Source organism: Heteronotia binoei, chromosome 19 (genome assembly GCF_032191835.1).
Source record: "Heteronotia binoei isolate CCM8104 ecotype False Entrance Well chromosome 19, APGP_CSIRO_Hbin_v1, whole genome shotgun sequence".
Lineage (NCBI taxonomy): Eukaryota > Metazoa > Chordata > Lepidosauria > Squamata > Gekkonidae > Heteronotia > Heteronotia binoei.
Genome location: NC_083241.1, coordinates 28,615,235 through 28,641,849, shown reverse-complemented (window position 1 = coordinate 28,641,849; position 26,615 = coordinate 28,615,235). Strand labels below are relative to the sequence as shown.

The 26,615-nt window shown below is 42.4% G+C and overlaps 1 protein-coding gene across 8 annotated transcripts in view; it reads left to right on the top strand.

Annotated features, from left to right (window-relative positions):
* Positions 1 to 26,615, top strand: part of MYO5A (myosin VA) — a 150,281-nt gene that overhangs the window by 94,586 nt on the left and 29,080 nt on the right. For 4 of the 8 annotated variants that reach the window (XM_060260301.1, XM_060260302.1, XM_060260297.1 and 1 more), the window contains exons 19-28: positions 1,433 to 1,644; positions 4,631 to 4,787; positions 11,832 to 12,071; positions 12,946 to 13,194; positions 15,383 to 15,476; positions 16,844 to 16,992; positions 17,913 to 18,026; positions 22,128 to 22,271; positions 24,165 to 24,218; positions 24,435 to 24,662. In XM_060260301.1, coding sequence (XP_060116284.1) covers positions 1,433 to 1,644; positions 4,631 to 4,787; positions 11,832 to 12,071; positions 12,946 to 13,194; positions 15,383 to 15,476; positions 16,844 to 16,992; positions 17,913 to 18,026; positions 22,128 to 22,271; positions 24,165 to 24,218; positions 24,435 to 24,662 — 1,641 coding nt within the window. Of the gene's footprint in view, positions 1 to 1,432; positions 1,645 to 4,630; positions 4,788 to 11,831; positions 12,072 to 12,945; positions 13,195 to 15,382; positions 15,477 to 16,843; positions 16,993 to 17,912; positions 18,027 to 22,124; positions 22,272 to 24,164; positions 24,219 to 24,434; positions 24,663 to 26,615 lie in introns of all 8 variants that reach the window. The other 4 variants (XM_060260299.1, XM_060260298.1, XM_060260296.1 and 1 more) reach the window with 1 other exon arrangement.

Below are 26,615 nucleotides of genomic sequence, written 5' to 3'. Positions count from 1 at the left end.
AAAAACCAATTCCAAATTACCTTCCCATTTAAAGCCTCACTCATGATAGTTTCTAGGAGTAAAACAGAAATTTGATTAATACAATTTGTTGCCTGTTGACTGCTTTTGTAACAGAGGTTTAGATCTTTAATGCTCGTAAAAACTTACAATGGCCAACTCTCCTTTAGAAAACTGCACCTCCCAGGACATAAGAAAAGCCCTGCTGGATCAGATCAGTGGTCCACCTTGTCCAGCATCATGGCTCACACAGTGACCAACCAGTTCCTCTGGAGGGCCAACAGCAGGGCACAGAGGCCAAGGCCTTCATAAGAACATCAGAAGAGCCCTGCTGGATCAGACCAGTAGTCCCTCTAGTTCAGCAACCTGTCTCACACAGTAGCCAACCAGTTCCTCTGGAGGGCCAACAGCAGGGCAGAAAGGCTGAGGCCTTCCCTTGATGTTACCTCCTGGCTCTGGGATTCAGAGGTTTAGTGCCTCTGAATATGGAAGTTCCTGTCAATCATCGTAGCTAGTAGCCACTGGTAGCCTTTACTAACCTATCTAATCCCCTTTTAAAGTTGTTTATTCCTGGAGCCAATACTACATACCCTGGCAACGAATTCCAAATTTAATCACTCTCTATGTAAAGAAGTATTTCTTATTGTCTGTCCTCAATCGACTGCCCTTCTTGGCTTCCAAGGACTTGGGACAACCTCTGAAGTGTACTCCAATCAGTATCCTCTATTTGAGAGACCTCCTTACCCTTTCTCATTGGTATCATTGACTCATTGCCACTTCCAGAAATAACCAGGTGGTTACTGCCAAATACTAAAGCTAGCATAGTATTTCAAAACAGATTCTTTTTTGTTATTTTATGGGACATCCCATATTAATTTTGCCATTAAGTGTTAGGAAACTTGAGTAGCTATCTGTGTTTGTTTTTTAATTCATACCATCTTTTTCCAGTCTCAGTATGCTCAAGGCCATTTACATGAAGCCATAAAACTAAAATGCTGGAACCAACAAAAGTATATAAATGCAGACCAATAAAACCAACCTTCAAAAGAATGCATCAGGACCTAATAGAGTGGTACAGCTTTCTTTAAAATGCCGCTAATTTTTAACATGAATTGCCTCAAGCAGAGTAGGTAACACTGTATTGGATTTGTTTATATGTTTAAAAAAACCCTTTGTACTTCAATACAGTGCTCAGTAGTGCAGGTATTCTATTTCTTAACATTCTGTATTTCCCTAAATACTTCAGTTCTATAAAGCTCCCGGAAATAATAGGATTTAAACAAAATGCTGCCCTTATTTAATTCCCAGAATTCACTGTTGGGGGTTTTTTCTTGCCTCTTTACTAATTCTGATGTCACTGAGCTTTCTTTTACTTTTTTTCAAGTTAACGTCCTTTCCAGTTTGTCTCCAATTGTACATTTCCTTTTGAAATTAGGACAAGGATAAGTACCAGTTTGGGAAGACAAAAATATTTTTCCGGGCTGGCCAAGTAGCTTATTTGGAAAAAATAAGGTCCGATAAACTGCGAGCCGCTTGTGTCCGCATCCAGAAGACCATCAGGGGGTGGCTGATGAGGAAGAAATACCTCCGCATGAGGAAGGCGGCCATCACCATTCAGAGATACGTCAGAGGATACCAGGCACGATGGTAAGCTGCACACCTGGGGAGCTTACTTTGATCTAATTGCAGGTGGCTTTAAATAGAGCACTCACCAGTATTTTCAGTTCCCCCCTCTGTTCTGCTCAGTATAAATATTCAGTTCAGTTACCTTTATTGGCATAAAATACATTTCAGTCACATGAACATTAACAAGGGTTCTTTTGTAGTTAAGACGCATATCTCAGTATAAAATACAACATCATAAAATTAGCCCAAAGTTAATTTAAGAATATCACTACATAAATAGACAGCTGCTTGAAGAAACCTGGCTACAGTTTCAGCAACATTTATTTTGGATTGAAAAGAAATAATAATTTGTGGGAAGCAGGTAAATCAGAGATGCCTCTTAAAATTGGAGATAAAATACTCTGCCAAATGTTAGAATAATAAGAGCATTCCATTAAGACATGCAAAACTGTTTCTATGGCTGGTATAAATATTAATCAGGCCTGTACTGTTTGTGATTCCTAAAGAGCCAGTTTGGTGTAGTGGTTAAGTGTGCGGACTCTTATCTGGGAGAACCAGGTTTGATTCCCCACTCCTCCACTTGCACCTGCTGGAATGGCCTTGGGTCAGCCATAGCTCTTGCAGAGGTTGTCCTTGAAAGGGCAGCTGCTGTGAGAGCCCTCTCCAGCCCCACCCACCTTACAGGGTGTCTGTTGTGGGAAAGGAAGGTAAAGGAGCCGCTCTGAGACTCTTCGGAGTGGAGGGCGGGATATAAATCCAATATCATCTTCTTCTTCTAAACTGACTGCAGCCTACCCAAGGCTTAATAGTAGGGTTACCATCCTCATGGTGGAGTCCAGAGTTACAACTGAACTCTGGAGGGCAGAGAGCAATTCCCCTGGAGGAAATGGGAGCTTTGAAGAGCAGACTGTATGACATCACATCCCGACTGAACACCGTGTTCCCCAAACATCACCTTCCAGAGCACCAGGAATCCCCAAGTTGGAGTTGGCAGCCCTACTCAAAATACCCTTTGTTTTTACTACCCGACTGAGATTATAAAAAGAAAGTGGGTGAGTGCCTAGCGTGGACCTCAGTACATCCCTGAAGAGCTGCATTCAGCTTGAAGGATTGTAAACTGAGCTAAGAACAGAATACAGATGCTGCAGTATCTTGTTCGGACTTCCAAAAGATAACTTCAGTCATTAAGGATCTCAGTAAATATTTCCTTAGCAGCTGTTTCAGTGATTGACCAGAAAAAATAAGTATACCAACAAGCCAGGTAGGACATGGTTGACATTGTTGGCGTCCTCCTGACTTTTACGGGTTAGCTGTCCGAACAGAAGTGGTTTTAGGAGAGGAAGAAATGGGCCTGTGAAGATCTTCTCTGATTTTAGGGGGCAGTGTTTGGACTCAAAGGCAGCAAAGATGAGACAACTGAAAGTGATTGAAAGGGTCAGTTCACATCCGCAGTGCCTGCTCTGAAAAAAAACTTGACTTTTCCCACATGCTGAGGGTCAACTTTCTGATCTCCTTTATTCTACTGCATTCTGTTCCTGCCTGACTCGAGGCATGGGTTTCTGCTATTGTGTGTTGCTGACATTTATTGTTTTATTAGTTTTACAGTTTGGTGGTTTTAAGTAGTAAGCTACCCTAAGCCCACTTCTGGAGTAGGGCGAGGCATAAATTAAATAAATAAATGTTTATTTTTTCGAATTAAATCCTGTCTCTCTCACAGCAAATGTGGCTTGAGACAGCTAACAGCAGTGTAGAATGACATGATTTAAATGTTAAATATCATATAACAGCTAACAGAATTTAAAATGAATATGAATAAACAGTAAAATCAATATCAAATTCTAAAAATATTTGATATCAAAGACTAGAAGCCAAAAAACTATAGGGGAGAAATAACCAGAAATGAACAGACTGCCTGATATACACAGGTTGTATTCGATATACCTAAATACTTGGCATTTTTGCTTTCGTTTTTTTAAAAAATTCAAATTCATTGCATGGAGCCAAAGGGCATTACAAACTGAGTTTACAAGGAAGAGATAAAAAGAGCTCACGCAACAAACGCAAAAAAAAAAAAAAAATAGAAAAAATGTTAAACCAAGGTTGCTTCCAGACAATGTTAAAAGAGGTTATTGCAGAACATTAAATTATTTTACCAAACTGAATCCTATAAAACCTGTGAATATGCAGCCAACAATAAAAGGAACTGTCACAAACCATTAGCCTAGGCTGTAGGCTCTAACCTAGATTGGTTTTGCTTAACAGCTGGGGCAAAAGAGCAACCTTGATAGATACGGAAGGCATTACGTCCAGAAGAAGAAATAAAATTTCTTCTGTTGCAGAACTTGGATTTATACTGGTCAAGATTGAATCTAATTTTTATTTTTGGCCAGGGGACTCTATAGCGGACAGAAAAGCAGATATTGGGAGCCCTAAAGATTTGGCGAAAGTGCCAGTCTTTGACTGAAATCTGGCCATACAACCATAGATGCATTACCCATACTGAAGAAGTCAAGTCCCAAAACCTTGGTTCATTTTTTTCACAGGGTGCTGTATCCAACTCTTGCCATTGAGATATAGCATATATGAGCTTCTTTTCCTCTAGAAGCTCTTTGTGGGCAAGTCTCATAGTGATCAACAGCCCCAAAGTAAGAGATATGGGGTACAAGTGCATATACACATAGGCTACAGTGTCATCATGGGTTATAATAGGTAATGAACACCAGGACCAATCCTGTCCATGTTTCCTCAGAATAAGCCTCAGTGATTCAGTGGAGTTACTCCTAAGTGAGCATGCATAAGATTAGTCTGGGATCTTCAACAGTTTGTAAACGCTATTGAGCAGTGCTAGAATTCTAAGTTGTAATGATGAGGATTTTGGGTTCTAGCCCCATTATTCTCTTGCAAAATTCCAAAGGCAATTTTTCAGAGAAAGCAATCTTATGATACTCTCTGAATACTACTTGGGAGGCTGTATGCAAACAACTATTTTTCCACTTTTTTTGGTTAGCCTTGCCACCTTCCTTCGAAGAACTCGAGCAGCCATCATTATTCAGAAATTCCAGCGCATGTACATCATTCGCAAACGGTATCGCCGCACACGAGCAGCCACTGTGGTTCTGCAGTCGTATTCACGAGGATACATTGCCAGGAAGCGGTACCGGAGGGTAAGAGTGCCTGTTTTTTACCTCCTAATTTCAAATTTATGTTCTCTGTATTTGTCTCTTTCTCTCTATAACCAGGGTATGTGTTAGAGCTTACCTTCAGGGTGGTATAAACATTCTCATTTTTGGTTCTACAGGCTTATCTCTTGATGCACATAAATCGCATCCATACATACACTAGCTTCCCTGCCAGGATGTGGATTTCATAAATATTAGAATCCATAGAATTCCAATGTCTTTCTCAGCTATGAAGCATGTGTCAAGGAAAATCCTCCACCTTTTTTGTAATCTTCAGTTTATGAACCCCAACCCAACCATTACTGACTCAAGGATGTACTTTCTTGACGGTGATTCAAAATGTCCACTGTCTGAGCTGAAAAGGTGAAGTATAGTTGAGTGTCATCAGCATGTTGATGACAGTGTATCTCAGACTTTTCTGGCAGATTTATGAAGATGTGAAAAAGGACAGGATTCTGGTAGGTCACTACAAAACATTGAAGTAATGTAACAGCTAGCGGTAATTTGCACTTGTTGTTTTGAGAAGACACCCTTCCAAACTTAGCTTTCCTCTCATACTTTAACAGCAGGTGTTTATTATTTATTTATTTCTATTTTTATTCCATCTTCCCCACAAGCGGGCTCTGGGCGGATCACAGTGATAGAATACAACAATATAAACACAGGAAATCAATAATTAAAACAGCTAAAAAGCAATACAAATTAAAACAGGTGGCACTATCAGTTAAAGCGTGATAGCCTCAAAAGCAAAAGCCACTGAGCATGTAGCTTTACTTTGACATACAGCTTTACTTGTCATTGAATGTCAGTGTTCAATTTGAGGGTATGTTTTATCGGGGGGGGGGGGTGACTTAATTCCCCTAAGTTGAAACCCAAATCAGCTAGATATTTATTAGCTTTCTCAAAGACCTGTTGGAAAATATCTTGCTTTCTTTTGAGAGATCTTTCCCAATGCATAATGTTGGTGTAAGCTCTTTGTCATTTCAAAGGAAAGGAAAGCTCCCCTGTGCAAGCACCAGCCGTTTCCGACTCTGGGGTGACATTGCTTTAATAATGTTTTCACGGCAGACTTTTTATGGGGTGGTTTGCCATTGCCTTCCCCAGTCATCTACACTCCCCCCCCCCCCCCAGCAAGCTGGGTACTCATTTTACTGACCTTGGAAGGATGGAAGGCTGAGTCAACCTTGAGCCAGCTACCTGAAAACCCAGCTTCCGCGGGGATTGAACTCAGGTCGTGAGCAGAGCTTAGGACTGCACTACTACAGCTTCATTTATGGAGTGTACCTCTGTACATGATCAGCCTAAACTCTGACACTGTATTGTAGAATTAATTTTACCTTCTGAGCTTGGGGAAATGATACTCAATTCATAATGCATCTGAACATTCCAACCTGAGCTAATTAATATGCAGAACTAGAAAATTACCATCTCCTGTAACAGTTTGGAGGCCCTCCCTCCGCTTCAGGGTCATCAGGAAGCGGGAGGAGGAGAGGGAAATGTCTGCTGGGAACTTATTATTTCCTATGGAGACTTATTCCCATAGGAAATAATAGAGAATTGATCTGTGGGTATCTGGGGTTCTGGGGGGGCAAATTTTCCATATAGCATCCAGTGCCTCTCCCCAAAATACCCCCAAATTTCAAAAAGATTGGATCAAGGGGTCCAATTTTATGAGCCCCCAAAAAGGTGCCCCTATTCTTCATTATTTCCTATGGAAGGAAGACATTTTAAAAAGTGTACGGTCCCTTTAAATGTGATCACCAGAACTCCCTTTGGACCTCAATTATACACCCTTGCTCCTGGCTCCACCCCCAAAGTCTCCTGGCTCCACCCCCAAAGTCCCCAGATATTTCTTGAATTGGACTTGGAAACCCTAGTAACACTTCTGCACTTTTGAGGATTGGAACCATCATCCTCAGCTTTTAGCTTTAAAGACATACTATCCAGCAGAATTAATAAAAGCAAAATATTTTGCTGTTATGAGTTCATACCAGTCTACTTGACCAGAGATCTTCTGCTGGTGCCTCATTACAAGAGGCCTGATAACCTGACTTCCCCACCTCCTTAACAGTAGCTGCAAGAGATGATTCTAGCAGAAAAATGTTATTGGTTGGACCTTAGAGTCAGAGCCAAGACTTTGTCATATGCTTAATGAGACTTCCTTTCAGAGTTTCATGCACTGGAAGTCAAGAGGGCTGCAAAGTTCCTAGTGCCCTTCATTAACCTGCTTCCCAGAAATTGCATAATATTCAGATTAGATAGCAAAGTCCAAAGAGGACTAAAGGTATTTCTGATGAGAAGTCTTCTTATTGCAGAAGACTGGGCTTTTCGAAAATTCGCTATGTACATCTAAGAACTCTTTTACTGCCAGGTCTGAATTATCCCCTTCAGTTCTTTTTGACTCTTTTTCTATGCTTTAATTTTTAAGTTTGAACCAAATGGGATTTCTTTAATTAGGGCTGGGAGATTTGGTTGGAACTAATCAGAGGGGCTTTGATATTTTCATAAGGTGGGGTAAAATAAACTAGTATACTAGGAGATTTTGCGCTGTTTCCCATCTCTATTAGTCGACAGCAATGCTGCCTTGAGTTCTTCAGACTCAAATTTTGCCTTGAGTTTTGAAAACTTAGGGTACATAATTGTGTAACCCTGTGCTTGATGATTATATTTTGGAGGATAGGTTATTCACACTGTCTACATGGTGAAAATTATGAGACAGATTTTGGACTGAAGCATCCAGTCCTCAGTGGGGGAGTTCAGATGGGTGCACTGGAGCTCCCCCTGCTCACAAGAAATCCTTAGTTCCTTTCAGTGGAAGGACTGAATGGGAGTGTAGGGGGAGTGTGGGGTCCTTCATCACAATAAATGTGGAAATTGGAGCGCACAAAAAATGTACGTATACCTTCGTACATGCGTCTCTGAAGCAGGATAATACTGTATGGTAGCCATGATAGATTAATGTGCATGCAGCTGCAGTTTGTATTGGGGCTGTACAGGGAGGGGAGACAGGTTTTAAAGGTTAATAAAACCATTACAGGGGAGGTTAACCCTTAAGGATCAGTTTTGGAAAACAAAAAAAAGGGTCCTTTTCTTTTTTAGACTTTTTTGCTTTTAAACTGATAGCAGCACAAGGAACCTGGTTTTGACTAGCGGAATAAGCAGGGCTTGAAGAGTAAACTCTCCTGCATGCACCCCCCTCCTCCATTTAGATTGTGGTTATATGCATGGCATGATTAACTTTTTATATACTAATGGATGCCTGTGATCTTCATCATCTGTGTTTGTGCACTTAGTGATATTTAAAATTGGTTAGACTCAGACCCTAAACTTCCTCTCGGTATATGATCACACCATCTCAGCCACCCTTGGGCTATCAAGTGAAAGATGATTAAGCCAGTCACTTTGTGACGCTGAATTATAATCATGTGGTTGTCCCGCACATGTTTGTTTTGAAAAACCCTGAGGGTGTTAGCTGAGTGTGTGATCTTTCTGATCACTGTATTCACCAGAAGACCCAGTTTGTTAGAGCCAATCAGTGCAACTATCATATAGCAGCAGTAACAGCTCCCCCCATACTCCTTTCTATGGTGGTTTAGACTGAAAGAGGAATTGGCTCATAGGCATTTATTGAGCTTTTATGATGAAGAGGGACTTCAGCTGAGGTCTTTCAGGATAAATGTTAAATCCAACTAGGCTTTTTTTGTAGCAGAAACACCTTTGCATATTAGGCCACATCCCCCGATGTAACCAGTCCTCCTGGAGCTTACAGTAGGCCCTGTACTAAGAGCCCTGTGAGCTCTTGGAGGATTGGCTACAGCAGAGGTGTGTGGCCTAATATGCAAAGGAGTTCCTGCTACAAAAAAACCCCTTGACAACCCACTATACCCTATTGGTAGATTGCCGCTAACCTTTGGTCCAACAGATTTGTATTATTTCTATTGCATCACAATTGTTTCACTGAGCTCTAGATTTTTTGTTGTTGTAGATATTAATCACAGAAAGGTTCAAAAGACAGACAAAATATGAGAACTGTTCTGGAGGAGAAATCTTCAGTAAGGGTCTGTTGGAACCTAAAAGAAAGAGATAACTCTCTGTACAGCTGTAATCCTACATGCTTTTGGTGGTTCTTCAGGTATTTCAGATAAGGTCAATTGTATATCAAATGTCTGGTCTCATTTGATGCATCAGATGGGTTTCTGTCATTAGAAACAGTTTAACGTTCTTGCATGGCATGTTCTTTGCACAGAGGAAGGAATTGCAGTAGATGACAGTTGTTATTTAAAAAACCGGTATGGGCAGTAGTCACATGATCATAATAAGGTTTCTGAGAGGACCGAGTCACTTGCTCTAAATGCCCAGCATGTGATGCAATTGTGATGTCCATCAGTTTCATAGGAAGCTCGGTCAGGTCCAGGTGTTGTCTTGTAAACAATCTGATGGATTTAGTAAAAGTTTTGATAATTTAATATTCTTTGGGGTTACTTGGATTGCTTGACTATAGATGTGGATCTGCTATACCTGCTGAATCAAGGTATTTCTGTGAGACCTTTTTAAAAAATCAGGAAAATATTTTAAAATGTCTCTAGCTATATATCATAGCATAAGTTAGCAATTGAAATATAATTAAAATAATTATAGGCTTTGAAAAAAGTTAGAATGGGAAGTGCTATGCTAAATCAGTACAGTGCTGTAAAGGAAGAAATGTTATTAGCAATATCACACGTGTTGGGAGTTTCTAACTTTAAAAAAACTCTTGTATGAATACTAACAATTGAGAAACAGATCCAGACTGTCACGTTTGTCACCAGAGTATTATACTGTTTTTAAGGCACTGTACGGGGAAGTCTGTGACAGTGTCAGTTTAATAGGAGTGATCATGGTTAGTTTTGTGATCAGCCGGATATTTATTTGGATTTATATCCCACCTTTCTGCCCTCATCTGAGCCACCGAGTTGGTTAACCGACTGACTAAAAACCACATGTAATAAAACAAATACGTTGTTTAAAAAACATTAAAACCAAACAAAAAGACATCAATAAAACAAAAACAAAACTAAAGTTCAAATATAAAAAACAGCATTTAAAACCTAAGGCAGGAGGGAGGGATAACTGAAGGAACATCTGACACAACAAAACAGTCTTTGCTCCCTGGCGAAAGACTGCAGTAGAAAGAGACAGTCTCCCTGGGGAAAGAGTTCTAGAATTTTGGTGCCACAAGTAAGATGGTCAGATGTTGAAAGAACACACAACCTTAACATAGGCACAGTAATTTAGCCTTGACATGGTTAATACATTAAAATTCTTTCTTAGGTACATGATAATAAAACTTACTTTAAAAAAGTAAAAGTAGTCCTGTGCAAGCGCCAGTTGTTTCTGACTCTCTGGGGTGACGTCGCATCACGATGTTTTCACGGCAGACGTTTTACGGGGTGGTTTGCCATTGAATAAAATGCTAACAGGCTAAGCTCATGCCATAAGGATTTAAACGAGAATTTGCAGACCTTTGTTTTTGAACAGCATCCTCAAAAACCACTTTATATTCAGCAGCTCTTAACTTGAAATTATCCACGAAGAAATATTCCTGTTGGAGTGAACTCTGAAGCTCTCCTGTGGTTAATGCAGGGTGCAAAATGAAGAGAAAGAAAGTTTTGTTTTGTTTTTAAGAAGTTTCCATTTGTATGGAAGTTGTTGGAAAGTTTGTGGAACTATTCAGTGGTATTTGCGCAAGCCTAATCTATGTTAGACTCAAGACATCCGAATGCTGGGCTGTTGAGGTTGTTTGGACCTGAAATTCCACTTAGTGTTCAAAATATGTAGGCTTAGATCTCATGGAAAAGATCCGCATGTTCAAGAGGGAGGAGATTTTTCACCAATTCCTCCCCCACTGTAGCAGTCAATCAGTTCTCCTCTCATGCTGCTCCTCCCAGGACTACTGGGGGTGCATTTCAGGCTGCAGCTGGAAGGGGAGGCAGGGAAGTCAGTCTTCCAAGAGTTGAATTTAGACAGGATTCTATATATGCACGTGCCCTGACCTGGACTGATCTCAGAAGCTAAGCAGGGTTGGCCCTGGTTAGTATTTGGATGGGAGAGACCACCAAGGAAATCCAGAGCTGCAGCACAGAGGCAGGCAATGGCAAAGCACTTCTGAATATCTCTTGCCTTGAGAACTCTGTGGGGGCCACCATAAGTCGGTTTGACAGCACTTTCCGCCATACACATACACACGCACACTCCAAAACAGTAGGTTGTTGGAACATAACTCAGCTGTGCATGTAGTGGCCAGACAACAGGGCCTTTTCTGAGCAGGAACACAGTTCCGGCTGGCTTGGCATCAGGGGGTGTGGCCTAATATGCAAGTGAGTTCCTGCTGGGCTTCTACAAAAAGAACCCTGCCAGACAGTACCTTTCTTCCCTTATTCCATAGTCTTAATTTTCCTCTGTTTTTCAGTTAACTGACTTAGCAGCACAATCCTAAGAACACTTTCATAGAATCATAGAGTTGGGAGGAGCCATATAGGCCATCTAGTCCAGCCCCCTGCTCAGGATCAGTCTAGAGCATCCCTGACAAATTTTTGTCCAGATGGTGCTTAAAGACTGCCAATGAGGGAGACCCCCCCACCCCCGGTAGCTGATTCCACTGTTGAACAATTCTTACTGTAAAAAGGTTTTTCCTAATATCCAGCTGGTACCTTCTCACCCTTAATATAGACCCATTATTGCGAGTTCTATCCTCTGCTGCCAACAGGAACGTACCTCTGCCCTCCTCTTAGTGAGAGCCCTTCAAATCTTTAAAGAGAGCAATCCTGTCCCCCCCTCAGCCTCCTCTTCTCCAGACTGAATGTTTCCTGGAAGTAATCTCCATTGGCTAAAATAGGACTTACTTCTGAGCACACCTCAGATTGTTCTCTTAATTATTCTTTGTCCCAACTCTTCTAATTCGCTCAGTTATCTTCCCTAGCAAACCTTTTTTTAAAGCCTGAAATTCAGACTAAACACATGCGTTTTGTTTGCTTGTTTTGTCACATACAGATGCTTCGGGAGTACAAGGCTACAGTTATTCAGAAGCATGTGCGTGGCTGGCTGGCTCGCTCGCGCTACCATCGGGCTCTGGAGGCGATTGTCTACCTGCAGTGCTGTTACCGGCGCATGATGGCCAAGCGAGAGCTGAAGAAGCTGAAGATAGAGGCGCGCTCTGTGGAACACTACAAGAAGCTCAACGTTGGCATGGAGAACAAGATCATGCAGCTCCAGCGTAAACTTGATGAACAGGTACAAAGACACTCCACTGCTGGGGGGCATGTGTGAATGGTCAAAAAATTGGTTAAAGCACACAGGATGCTCTGAAACAAAACTCTTACCTTGGCAACATTTCCCCAAGTAGAGCACAACCTGTTGAAGAAGAAAGAAGACTGGGTTTTTAAACCTTGCTTTTCTCTGCCTTAAGGATCTTAAAGTGGCTTACCTTACCTTCCTCTTCCCACAGCAGGCACCTTGTGAGTTGTGTGGGGCTGAGAGATTTCTGAGAAAACTGTGCCGGGCTCTAGGTCACCTAGCAGGCTTCATGTAGAGGAGTGGGGAATCAAACCCATTAGAGTCCACTGCTCTTGAAGACCTCTGTGTGTGCAAGTGTCACATACAATTATCTGCTTGTAGCTGGTTCACTAATTCCTTTTAATTCTAGCAGATCTGAGCAATGCTAGCTTCACTGACATATTGATTTTAGTAAATAATACTCAATGGGTTGGATCCAACTAGCTTTTCTGCTGGTGAAAAGGGGAGGAGGGGGTCCTCTTTGACAATCTAAAAAATCTTTGCTGGGAACAGAATCCATGGGAAATGAGAGCTGCAGTAAGGAGGTAAATTGGTTGAGACTGAGTGAAGAAAGCAGGCTGGATCCAACCCAGAATCTTTTAAAAAACAAAACATGTAACTTCAGGGTCACAAAATACATTACTGCCCCCAAAGAACTTAGAGTCTCAACAAAGGAAGGTATGAATGGGTGTCTTTAATATGGATAGCAGGGTAGATAAAAAAATCAGTGAGCTGTTTCATTGTACAAATTTGACACCAAAAGGAACCACCTACATGCTAAATAAAAATCTTTATGAGTGTTGATCTCTTTTTATTTTTTGGGTTCCTCCAGAGCAAAGACTCCAAGTCTTTACTTGAGAAGCTAACAAGTCTAGAAGTGACATACAGTTCAGAGACGGAGAAGCTGAAAAGTGACGTAGAAAGGCTTAAGATGAGCGAGGAAGAGGCCAAGAACGCCACCAACCGGGTCCTGAGCCTTCAGGAGGAGATCACCAAGCTCCAAAAAGAACTGCACCAAACACAGACTGAGAAGAAGTTGATCCAAGAAAAGGCAGAGATATACAAACTGGAAACAAATCAGGTGAGTATGCCTTCGGCCCCCACATAAAAAAGGCAAACTTCTGTTGATCATTGCTGATTATGATCAGACAATAGATTTACATTAAATGGTTAAATATTTCTGATTGGTCATCTATAAACAAAGCAAGTGTGCCTTAAAAATTTTTTTGTTTGTTTACATTGAAATTTAAATGCCTTGATTGGTTAAAACTCATTATGAGTTTGTTGACTGATTGATAATTCCCTTCTATATTTAAAACAATCTCCTTCTTTGATTGCCAAGTATTGTCGTCATATGGTTCTTACAACAGACTGAATCTGACACCAGCAATAATTCATGAGCTGATATCTGACATACAGATGCACAGTTCTTACCTTTCTCAAAGGCTTTCTGGTTGTAGTAGGTAGCCAAGACAGTTAAAAGTGAAGAAAAATCGTTTTCTAGGAATTGTATATAGCAATGATATTACTGTCTATTTTAGTGATCTATTAAGCACTCAAAGCTCTTCGCATGCATTTTTACGTTAAGTGTTGCAACAGCTGGCAGTATTTCCATGTTACAGTAAGAGGCTTGCATCAGGCTTATCTTTTATAACTAATAATTTTTATTATTTTAAATAACTCCATACAGCTTAGTCAAAATCTTTGGTATACAAGTAAGCAAGGCATTATCATTATACATCAAAATATAAATTAAATAATATAAATAATACATAAAGAAATTCTTTACAATCACTTACACACCTGTAATTCGTTACGTGGACAGTTTACATAACAGGTAAAGACTCAAACTAAATCATAAACATAGTTAATATATGATGAAATCCAGATACTTTTTTGGAGTAGGTAGGCTTAATAAGGATTTCTCATTAATATAAGAGAGAAAGAAAAAACATTTCTCAACAAAATTATCAGCTGGTCTTGGATTTTCGTATCTTAATATGCTTGTAGACAATTTATTTTGGATCATCAAGTCCCATATTTTATTGTACCATTGGTGAATAGTTGGACATTTATCTGATTTCCATCATTGAGCTATATTGATTTTGGCTGCTAATAATAAAATTGAAAGAAGATCCATTTTTGTTTTAGAGCTTGGTTTGGTATGCCAAATATTTAGGAGGACAGACTCTGGCAAGAAAGGAATGTCAAAATCAATTATTTCCCCTGCAATTTTTATCACTGATTTCCAAAAAGCCGCATCAGGCTTATCTGGTGGGGATGGAAGTAGACATTACAAGGAATACCTGCTGACCAAAACAGCTGCATTCATATCCTGCCATGTCACAGGGAGGAGGATGAAGGGCTGTCCTGATGGGTAACAGTCGCATCTCTCTTGAGCTACTGTACCTAAAGACGATGTCCACTCTTGAGTTCTGAATTAGGGCTTTTGTACTGGCACAGAGTGGTGAAGCTGCAGCACTGGTAGGTGGCTCGAGGTTGACTCAGCCTTCCATCCTTCCAGGGTTGGTGAAATGAGTACCCAGTTTGCTGTGGAGAAAGTGTAGATGACTGGGGAAGGCAATGGCAAACCACCTCGTAAAAAGTCTGCCGTGAAAACATTGTGAAAGCAATGTCACCCCGGAGTCGGAAACGACTGGTGCTTGCACAGGGGACTACTTTTTTTTTTTTTTTAACAGATCTGTTGCAGCTTTATCTGACCCCCCTTTCAGGGAGCTTGGAGCTGTACACATAGTTTTCTTCTTCACAGTTTTATCTTCCGCACAACCCTGTGAGTTAGACTCGGCTGAGTATGACTGATTGGCCCAAGATCACTCTGCAAGCTGCATGTCAAAATGAAGACTGGAATCAGGGTCTCCATAGTCCTAGTGTGACAAGCACCACTTGTCCCATGGTCTGTCTTACTGAACCTCTGCATAGTGCCTCTATTTAGCTTAGTTCTGTGCAGTACTGTTGAAATCGCAGCTCCACCAACAGCAGAGCTGTTGATTGTTTTAGGCTGCATATAATATAGACATCAGGGCCTCCTGCCAAGGAGGCAGAGGAAGATTCTCTGTAGAGAAATTTTGCAAGTAAATAATAAACAAGCAATGACATGTGATATACAGAAGTCGCATCAGAATGACTTTACTGATCAGCATTGACTGAAATAGCATTTTAAAAAAAAGTATTACCCAAAGAACTCATGTATCAAGGCAGATCCTGTGCAACTTCAGCTGCAAGCCATCTCTAATTTTTATTTTTTGTAGTTGGTGCTGGAACTGAAAGAGCAAAACACGCTGCTTAAAAAAGAAAAAGACGACCTGAACCTTCGCATCCAGAACCAAGCCAAAGAGATGACAGGTAAACTCCGCTTGGGATTTTGGGTTGACTAGGCTGGATTCAGCCCCCCCACCCCACCCCACCTGCCAGCAAAACTCTGTCCCTAGCAGAAAGACTTGAATTGGTGAAACCGGCACAAGAATTGTTAGTTGACTCAGTTATGGCCCCAAGAGACTCCTCCTTTTCATTGGATAGTATAAATGCCTTGCCTAACTCTTGCTAGGGAAAGAGGTATCAGTCAGGCTGTCAAGTTTGTCATTATGTCTACATAAATATTGCCCACCAGTTCTCTTCTTAGTTTCTTGCTACAATGAGGGGGGAAAGGCACACCTCTTTACACTTTGAAACTTCTTTTTATCACTTTAACAATTATTTTATCCTTGTTCTTCAAGGGAGCTGAAAAAGCTGTTTGTATACCCCCCTACTCCTTCAGCAGAACAATATATTCCGGTGTGGAGGTAGTTCTATAGATCATAAAATCAGTTCAGAAGCAATCTAAGGTTATACTGATGAGACAGCTGGCTTTGGGATAGTTTTGTAACATTTGAAAATCACATAAATTTCCCTTGGGTGCAGCAATCTAAAGACTTTCTGCTTTGACACCAAACCCTGGCTTGCCATTACATCTGAGCAAACGCTGAAATTTGCACCCCTATCTGAACTAGAATTGAACCAAGATTTGGAATCTTGGTTTGCAGGGTAGAGTATGAACCATAGTTTTTTTGGCTTGGGTGGAAGAACAAGCTAACTGTGAAAGCAGAAGTTTTAACTGCATCACTGCATGTGAGAGGATATGGGGGGAAGGAAGGAAAGATGCTTGTGAAGCTGAGGATTCCTTAATCTCGATCTCCGCAGTCCACTGTTCCATCTGACCCAAGCCAAAGATAAGTGAGCAGGACTCTTAAAAATTGCAGGGCTTTTTTTGTAGCAGGAACTCCTTTGCATATTAGGCCACACACCCCTGATGTAGCCAATGTTCCAAGAGCTTACAGTAGGCCCTGTAAGAAGAGCCCTGTAAGCTCTTGGGGAATTGGCTACATTGTGTGTGTGTGTGTGTGTGTGTAGGGGTGCAGCCTAATATGCAAAGGAGTTCCTGCTACAAAAAAGGCCCTGTTAGATTTGCAGATAGCTGTTGCTGCAAGCTTAAAACACAGTATTCATTTTCTCATTTCTGATGGTTTTGGCTTTTACGCAGCTGTTTCCTGCCTTAAAATAGTTACTGCGGGGGAGTAACGTGGAGAACGTTTGTGCTGGGGGAGGAGAAGTCATTTAGTGGCTGCAGCTCGACAGTGATAACCATTCTTTCAGTACCTCTAGATACCGCAGCTGTACTGTGCAAACCTGTCAGTTGCAGCTCTCATATTCTCCCCCTTCTCCCATTGAACTAGATGCTATGGAGAAAAGGCTTATGGAAGAGACGAAACAGCTGGAGCTGGATCTGAACGACGAAAGGCTACGCTATCAGAATCTGCTCAATGAATTCAGCCGGTTAGAGGAGCGATATGACGATCTGAAGGATGAGATGAAGCTGATGGTGGTGAGTGGTTTTCAGGCCCTGGGGAAGGTTTGGTGTGAAGAAATCCAAGGGCAAATGGCAGACTCAGCTATACAACTAAAAAAAATAGTACAGTTTGTCCTGAACTGGATAGCTCAGGTGATCTCATCAGATCTTGGAAGCTAAGCAGGGCCGACTCTGGCAAGTACTTGGATGGGAGACCTCATTGGAATACCAGAACCCGGAGGCAGGGGCAGGCTTTATCCTCCATGCCCCCAGTAGGGGTCAGTCATCACAAGTCGCCATGACTTCCAGGTGCACACACACACTCATATGCACACAAAAATTACAAAAATATCTCCCTCAAAAGGTACAGTTTTAAGAGGCAGAGAAGCAGTGGATGGGAGGAGTGGTTGGGGGAGCTGTCCTCAGCTTCTCCCTTGCATGCATCCACCCCAGCTAATTACCCTTCCAGCTGAGGTTTTAGAGAATTCTTGACTTCAATTCTGTTAGGCTGACCATTCTTATATATTTCCCCTTCTGTAAAAACCTCTTGCCCAAATCACTTGGAGAGGGAGGCTCAGTGTAGAGCATCTGCTTGGTAAGCAGAAGGTCCCAGGTTCAATCCCCGGCATCTCCAAATAAAAAGGGTCCAGGCAAGTAGGCATGAAAAACCTCAGCTTGAGACCCTGGAGAGCCGCTGCCAGTCTGAGTAGACAATACTGACTTTGATGGACCGAGGGTCTGATTCAGTATAAGGCAGCTTCATATGTTCACTTGTCTGTCTCAGCAAGAAGTCTGAGCCTTTCCCCCAAATGCTTCTTGGCTAACACAATGCGACAAAAGAACTAAATCAACCTTGACTTCTTCAAGGCGCTAAAAGTGTAAAGCAGTAGGAGTATGAAAACACAAAAAATTAAGTAGTGACACCGGCAATTTTGTCTTTTCCCTCCATCCACTAGAACATCTCTAAACCTGGGCACAAGAGAACTGATTCCACTCACAGTAGCAATGAATCGGAATACACCTACGGCTCTGAGATCACAGAGGCTGAAGAGCTTCCCATGAGAATGGAGGTAAGCTTCAATGAGCTCTCTCGCCATGGATACTTTCCCTTTGGGTTTTCAGCAAACACACACCCATGCCTGGAACTGTGAACAGCATAGCAGCTGCCTGAAGTGGCCAAAATTCACCCTGTCATCCTTAGAAAGGAGAAACCCTCCTCCTGCTGGCTTCTGTGTGGAACTGCTTATCTGTCGTTTTCCACAATAAAGCTGATGTTAGGATTCTGAAAGTAATTGGCAGCTAGGGCTTAAAGATCATCATTATCACTCCAACGGTGTATAGTTAGATGCCTGCATCTATTTGGCACATGTGCAATTTTTGCATACCAAAATTAGAAGATGGTGAGTGGAAAGATTTGGTGAGGGCCTGCGTGGTAACCACGTCAGAGTGCACCCTGTTTCAGCAGGCGCACAGTGAGTGTAACGCTGCAGTGCTCCCTGGCCTGCATGGGGTGTGTGGTGGGTGTGGCTTCCCAAGCAAACAGATACGACAGGGATTGGGCCACTCCATGAACGGGTGCTGCATGGAAAATGTTTTTGTGGTTCCCAGTTTCAGGTTTCCATCAACTGGGGGAGATCCTACCCCTGTCCTACCACTCAACTGAGCAAAATTTACTTACCTATTTATTAAAATATTTATTCCTTTTGGCTCAAGCTTGAAGCCTTCCTCCTCCAGCTTCAGTCGCTCACCCATTGGAGGGTGTTTTGTTCCAACCCTTAATTTAATTTAATATTTGGATTTATATCCCTCCCTATCCTGCGAGTGGGCTCAGGGCGGCTTACAACAGTAAAATCAAACAGAGTTAAACTAATATAAGAACAAGCATTACAGAATCTGTCTTTGAAATGTAAAGTTGAGACAGTTCAAGCTGGCTCTTCTGTCAGGTGAATAGGTAAACTGAAATATAGAACAATGAGAATAAATATTACAGAAGATTTTCCAAAGGCTGTGGTTTTTCAAACTTTCTTCCCTCTGGGAGTCCTTTTCAGAGTAGTAGTATGTTGTAGAGGATTTGGGGTGCATGTGCAGCTTAGCTGCAGACCTGTGCAAACCAAGAATGCCCCCAGACCCACTTAGTAGTGATGCTGGCAGTTTAGCAGCAACGCTGGCAAGAGAGCCAGTTTGGTGTAGTGGTTAAGTGCGCGGACTCTTATCTGGGAGAACTGGGTTTGATTCCCCACTCTTCCACTTGTAGCTGCTGGAAAGGCTTTGGGTCAGCCATAGCTCTCACAGAGTTATCCTTGAATGGGCAGATTCTGGGAGAGCTCTCTCAGCCCCACCCAACTCCCAGGGTGTCTGTTGTGGGGGAAGGAGATAAAGGAGATTGTAAGCCACTTTGAGACTCTGATTCAGAGAGGAGGGCTGGGTATAAATCTGCGGTCTTCTTCCTTCCTCCTCTTCTTTTCTTCAACAAATTATTTGCATCATGCGTCCTCCAGCCATGTCCTGGGACCTAGCTATGAACTGGCCCAGTAAGCAAATCCGCGTTGTATTTTAAACCTGGCAGGCTTTTCCTCACTCATGTTCTTTGGGCAAATGTATTCCAAAGGCTGGCAGGGGGAGAAAGTAAAGGAGATAATTTTATACCTTGCTGAGAGTGAGCCACTGAAGCTGCCATACTGAAAGCTTAGTAAGGGTCCTGTGAACTGGAAGGCAGTTTACCAATACAAGTCCATTTGTTGCCATGATGAAGGAAAGTCAGGAAAACCTGGAAGAGAGCCACCTTAATGGAACCTGCCTGTGCATTAAGTTCAGAAGCAGAAAGTCTGACACATTTCTAGAACGATGACTCAGCTGTGTTACTTCCCTAGAAGATCAGACTTGGTTATGAATAATTCAAACCCTGCTGCTGCTCCTCCTTGGATGTTGATTGTTTTGGAGCCAAATCTTTGATGCTTTTGAATTCACTGTAAATATGTTTCAGGCTGATAGCACTGAAGAGGCATTCTGCCTTATTTGTCTTTAACTTGTATAGTTTCTAGGGGAAACAACTGCAGGTGAACACTTGCTAAATTCTTGCTGCACATTTCTCTCCCACCTCCATTTGGTACACTGGTTCTGGGACGACCCAAAGAGAAATGAGGCCGCAATAACTTCCTGCTGCAAGACCTCGCTTTCTGTCAATGATGTACTCTCACGTCCTGTGTTCTAAGACAAGCAGATTTTATCTTGATGCACAAGATCATCTCCTCCCAGGCTTCCTGTCCTTCTAAACCAGAGGAGCATGCACGTTCAAAAGCGGGCAGAATTCTATGCTGCTAATTGATCCAGGATTCAGTTCTGCTTTCTTTGCCCACTTACTCTTTTTTCGAACATTTCAGTGTTCTTGATGAGGTTTCAAGTATGGCCCAGACGGTACTTTCATAGCACAACAGCTCTGATTACTCTCTGCCGACTCTCAAAAGCGACTGGCTGATTTAACTGCTCCCCACTCTCCAAATTCCCTTGAGGCAAACTTGTGCTGCCCCTGAAGTGAAGGCTTGCCCTCCCAGCTTCCATGCTGCTCTCCTGTTAAGGGTGGTGGTAATGGAATGACTCAAGGAGCCATCTTACAGGAAAGAGGGTTCCTTTCAGCCCCTCTCCAGGAGCTTATGCATACATAGGCTGCGGAAATTAATGTCACAACCCCTGCACCTAATTGTGTTGAACTGCAGCTGGGGGTCTCACAGTAGGAGCCCTTAGTTAAAAATATAAGCTGTCACCATTACCTAGAGTTGTGAACTATTTTTTCAGCTTTTGCAAGGAGCAATAACCTGCTCTCAGATTTAGAAAAGGTTCAACTTGTTTTCCTTCAGCATAATCTATGACTGTAATCTTCAGTAAAGTATCATACTGAAAGCCAGGGGTGGAATTCTAGCAGGAGCTCATTTGCATATTAGGCCACACCCCCATTGTAGCCAGTTCTCCAAGAGCTTACAAGGCTCTTTTTTGTAAGCTCTTGGAGGATTGGCTACATCAGGGGAGTGTGGCCTAATATGCAAAGGAGCTCCTGCTAGAATTCCACCCCTGCTGAAAACAAAGTTAAGGAGTTTTAATATTCATGGCTGCAGACAACGCTGGATTATATATTTTTGTGTTACACATGCAGTGTAGTTTGAATACTAATTAGTGTGCCATGGACTTTAGCAAATTGGCAGTGAACATTACATTAGCTATGAAATGAGTTGATTATAGAAACACTCCTTTGAGTCATGGAACATCGCATGTGCAGATACATTCAGTGATACAAAGGAAAAGGCAGAAATCTTATTTTTGGAGATACATAATATTTTCATGTTCTACTGTCTTACCAGAGCCATCCAAAACACAGTTATACCCTTTGGAGTCCATTGAAGTCAGTGGGCACTGAAGGATGTAATTTAGGCTGCAGGTCACCTTAGAGTAGGGACAAATATTTTTTTTTTAAATTGTGTGCATCTAAATATCTCTTTCTTACATAACCTTCATCTAATGGTAACCCTGTTTCTTTCTCCCCTCCCCTTTCAAACAAAGCAAGAAAGGTATGCGTGATCATAGACTTAAAATCTTCTAGTTAGTTCCTAGCTTTCTGTCTTCAAAGCTTTAGGCTAGATGCCTTTTTATATTATTAGATTTATTTACTAAAATGACCTTTTACAGTTGTGATTTCTTTTTTAAAAAAATAACCTTTTGAAAAGCCTGAGTGCCAATAAGCAACCCTCTTAACACTGATACATTCCTTCTTGTTCCTTTCTCCCCACCCCACCACCCCTGATTCTTGCAAACTTTTAGGGTCAGTCTACACATTAACGAGCTCAACAGGTGCCATGCTTAGGTTCATTGAGTCTGGTTGATATTGCAACCTGATGATGTCAACTTTTTGCCCCTGCTGTCATGTGAGACAGATCATGTAACTTTTCCATATTTCATGGCTGGTTTCTACACCACTGCTACCCCTGTGTGGTGACTTATGGCACTGGGGATATAAACATTGCACCATACATTGCGGTACTGTTGCGGAGAAGCCATTGTGCAGGGGCCATTTCCCACATTCTCCCGGTGACAATGAGAGTAATGTGTAGGCTGGCCTGTCTTCTTTGGTGCAATTTAGAATCTTGCTGATCTCCCCATGGTTTGGTTTCCCCTCGAAGCAGGAGCCAAGTGAAAAGAAAGCACCCCTCGATATGTCTTTATTCCTCAAGCTACAAAAACGGGTTACCGAGTTGGAGCAGGAAAAGCAGTCCTTGCAGGATGAACTGGACAGAAAGGAGGAGCAGGTTCTTCGAGCCAAGGCCAAGGTAAAGACCCAACAAGTTGTTGTTGTTGATTATTTATTTCACTGAATGAATTGCCCCATCCCAGCCAGTGCCAGGCTCTGGGAGATGTACAAAAATAAAATGCATACATTTAAATCATTAAACCAGTTACATTAAAAAGAAATTATATACCTTGATGGCATCTCATTTAAAGTGCTGTTGTTCAGTTCCCAGTCATTGCATTCCCAGTTCCCAGCCGGGGTGGAAGAAAAAAGGTATCAGAAAGTTCCACTTCTCTTCAGCTAGAGGTTGAAAATGGAGTCCTGTTTTCTATCAGGTCGTAGATCCCTGGTTCTCAAAATGCAGTGGATCTTTTCAATGGGAGGTGCAAGTAGGCAGTGACTAAAGGAAGTACAAATTCCTCCATGAGCATCCCCCAGTGGGGTGTTTATTTTATTGGGTCAAAGGGCAGCAAGTTATGTTTCTTTTTTGTATAGGCAGTGCTGGATGATCAAAGAATGCCTTTTTGTTTTTCAAAGATAATTTTGTTCCCCTGAGTAGCTCTTGGGAACCTTAAACTATTCTTTAATATTATATTCCATTTTACTTTCATATTGTGCCATGGTGGCAAGCGGATTAGAAGTAAAGTAACACAATGGAATTAAATCTTAAAGAATACCTGAAGGCTCCCATTCATTCAAATGAAATGTCCTTGGAAACAGGCAGGTGTCTGTTCAGCACCTGCTTTTACACTTTGCCATTGCTGATTGCAAAAAAGGATCAGAGAACTTTTTCCTCTGGATTTTAGAGAGGTTCTCTTAACACATAACGTTTGTGAACATCCCTGCATCCTAGTTTCCTATTCTGTTTTAATTGCCTGTGCTCAGTGAATGTGTTTATGAATAACAAAAACATTATATGGGTCAAATACATGGATAACATTTGTTCTTGTTTGTATTTTTTTTTTTAAAAAGATTCCCATTTTTTGTACATACCTTGACTGAATTAAAGTGGCCCCATGGCGCAGAGTGGTAAAGCAGCAGTACTGCAGTACTGAGGTCTGAACTCTCTGCTCATGATCTGAGTTCAATTCCGGCGGAAGCTGGATTCAGGTAGCCGGCACAAAGTTGACTCAGCCTTCCATCCTTCCGAGGTCAGCAAAATGAGTACCCAGCCTGCTGGGGGAAAAGTGTAAAAGACTGGGGAAGGCAATGGGGAAACCACCCCGTAAAATCTGCCGTGAAAACGTTGTGAAAGCAACATCACCCCAGAATCGGAAATGACTGGTGCTTGCACAGGGGACCTTTCCTTTCCTGACTGAAGTATCCAGTTCTTTCATCAAGTTAAGCATTAGGGATGAGCACAAACTGGTTCATGAGCCAATATTCGGCACAGACCTGGCCCTGTTTGGAGCCCCCAAACCAATGTTCAGGGATGGCACCTTCCCCAGACATTTCCCAGACTTTTGTCCATTTCTGTTCCGTTCTTCAGGCCTTTTAAACCTAACAGCTGAGCAGTGTGGGTCTGCAGCTGACATTTCATGGGTCAGTTTCATTTCCTCTTGCTTCCAAGCAGAGGGAAACAAAACTGACCGGTGAAATGGTTGACAGCCATTTAAACCTAATAGTGGGATGTCCACCTGTTAGCTATTAGGTTTTAATGACTGCCAGCCATTTAATCCTTCCTGGGCATTCTCCCCCCCCCCCCACAAACCCTTTTCTCTTGGCCATGGCAAGCCACAGCTGGAAGAAAGGGGGATCCAAACTGGCCAGGTTGGGGGGCCTTTTCTACTCGGTTCAGGTTCAATTCAGTTGTCATCCTGAACCCCGAAGTGAACCAGAATTTTTAGGTTTGTGCCCATCCCTATTAAGTATGTTTGGTTTTCCATCCTCTAATGTTTCCTAAAGGATGAAACCTTTCTTTCTGTCATCCTAGGAAGAAGAACGGCCCCAGATGAGAGGAGCAGAGCTTGAATATGAATCCCTTAAGGTAATTCTGGATACTTGACTTGGATGTTTCTGAAATCTCTATCAGAGGAAAGTTTTCAAACTTCTGTTTTCAGGAGTCCTTTGGCAAGTCATAAAAAGTAAGAAGTTATCATAATGCTGACTGGGCCAAAGCATCTGATTTCCCATCCCTCAGTAGCTCTGTAGCAAAAAACATTTTGTAGATAAACAGGGTCAACCATTGGCTGTTTTCCTGCAGCGTCAAGAGCTTGAATCAGAGAACAAGAAACTCAAGAATGAGTTGAATGAGCTGCGGAAGGCCTTGATAGAGAAGAATGCTCCGGGTGTCACCGCGCCAGGTGCCCCGGCATACAGGGTCCTCTTGGAGCAGATGACGTCAGTCAGCGAGGAGCTGGAGGTCCGCAAAGAAGAAGTCCTCATCCTTAGGTCACAATTGATGAGCCAGAAAGAGGCCATTCAGCCCAAGGTAGGTCATAGAAGTGAAATGGGACTTACCAGGGCTTTTTTTGTAGCAGGCACTTCTTTGCATATTAGGCCATACTCCCTGATATGGCCAATCCTCCTGGAGCTTTACAGTAGGCCCTGTACTAAGGCCCTGGCTACATTAGGGGTATGTGGCCTAGTATGCAAAGGAGCTCCTGCTACAAAAAAAACCCTGGGACTTACCCTGAGTTTTCCTTGTAGTTGGTAGAGGGGAGAGCACTTTCTTTAAGGATGCACCTCCTTTTGTCTCCTCAAAGCAGTCTACTTTTCAGATGTATTTGGGAAACCTTGGCAGTGGGGGGAGGCCTTCCCCTCCCGGTGTGTTCTTTTGTGGGGCCACTGGTTTGTGTGTGAAGTGCACATGATTCGTTGCACTGTTTCCATTAGTCTTCTGTGCTGTGTGAAGATATTTTCCCGATAATGTTGCAAACATGTAATGTGGTTTCTCATTTCTTCACCAACCATTCTTTTAAGGATGCGAGCATGTCAGGTTTATTGTCAGGTCACAGTGAACTTGGGAAATCAAAGTGGAACATGATATCAACTCCAAAATTCCACCTCCTCAAGCCAAATGTGAATAATAGCCTGAGTCCTATGATCTGTTGTAATTAGGGGTGTACATTTGGATCTATCCAAATAAAAAATGTACCTGAAAATACCTTATCAGTATTTTTCAGGTTTATTTTGGCATCCGAAAAGTATCGGGGTTTTCTTAGGGAAAAATTCCCAGGAAAATCCCAGCTATATTCGGGAATTACTGGTAGATATGAAAACAGAGAAGCTGTTTGTCAGGCTTCTGCTGCAATCCCTTTAAAGTTTAAAGAAGATGGCCTGAGGATCAGGATTGACTGTGCTGGAGGGAGCTGACTGTTCCCGCAGGCTTGGCTTGGGACTGGCTTCTCATGCAGAAGAAGACGGCAGATTTATATCCCACCCTTCTCTCTGAATCAGAGACTCAGAGCAGCTTACAATCTCCAATATCTTCTCTCCCCACCACAGACACCCTGTGAGGTGGGTGGGGCTGAGAGGGCCCTCATAGCAGCTGCCCTTTCAAGGAGCTCTGTGAGAGCTATGGCTGACCCAAGGCCATTCCAGCAGCTGCAAGTGGAGGAGTGGGGAATCAAACCCTGTTCTCCCAGATAAGAGTCTGCACACTTAACCACTACACCAAACTGATTTAAAACAGACTGCAGGAGAAGCCACCCCTGCCAGGATCTGCATGTCTCTGGGAGCAAGGAGCTGGCTTCTCCTATGGCTCAGTTTAAAGCATACTTGCAGGAGAAGTCATCCCTGCCTGGATCCGCATGTCTCGAGGAACAGCCTCCCTCTGGCATGGAGATCCAAGGCACACAGATCCTGGGTCTGGCTCCTTCTGCAGCACGGTTTAGACCATGCTGCAAGAGAAGTCGTCCCAACCAGGATCTGCGTGCCTCAAACAGCAATCTCTCCATGATACACAGATCCTGGAACTGGCTTCTCCTGCTGCAACATTTAAACCAGGCTGCAGGAGAAGCCAAGCCAGCCTCAAGATCAGGCTGGCTTTTGTTTTTAATGTGGTATTTTTCTTCTCAGGTCTGTTCCCATCCCACCCCACCCCACCCCCAAATCCCAGATTTTTGAAAACTCCTGGATACAAATACTGTACTGGTATTGGGATCTGGGATTCTTCAGAAATACCAAAATTTCTCCAGGTCCAGTAGACCCAAACTGAAAAATACTGAATTTTTTAAAAAAATCGCACACCTCTGGTTGTAATTCCAAGCTTTCAGGCAGGGGCCCTGTATTACTGATATGTTACAGCATTCAGTAACTTCAGCACTTTCTAAAAGAAATATGAGGAGGACCAGCTCTAGACCAGTATTACAACAGCCCTGTCTATTGAGGCAGAATGCAAGTGGCATAGAGAAGGGGCATAAGTTGTTTGTGAATTTTAGCA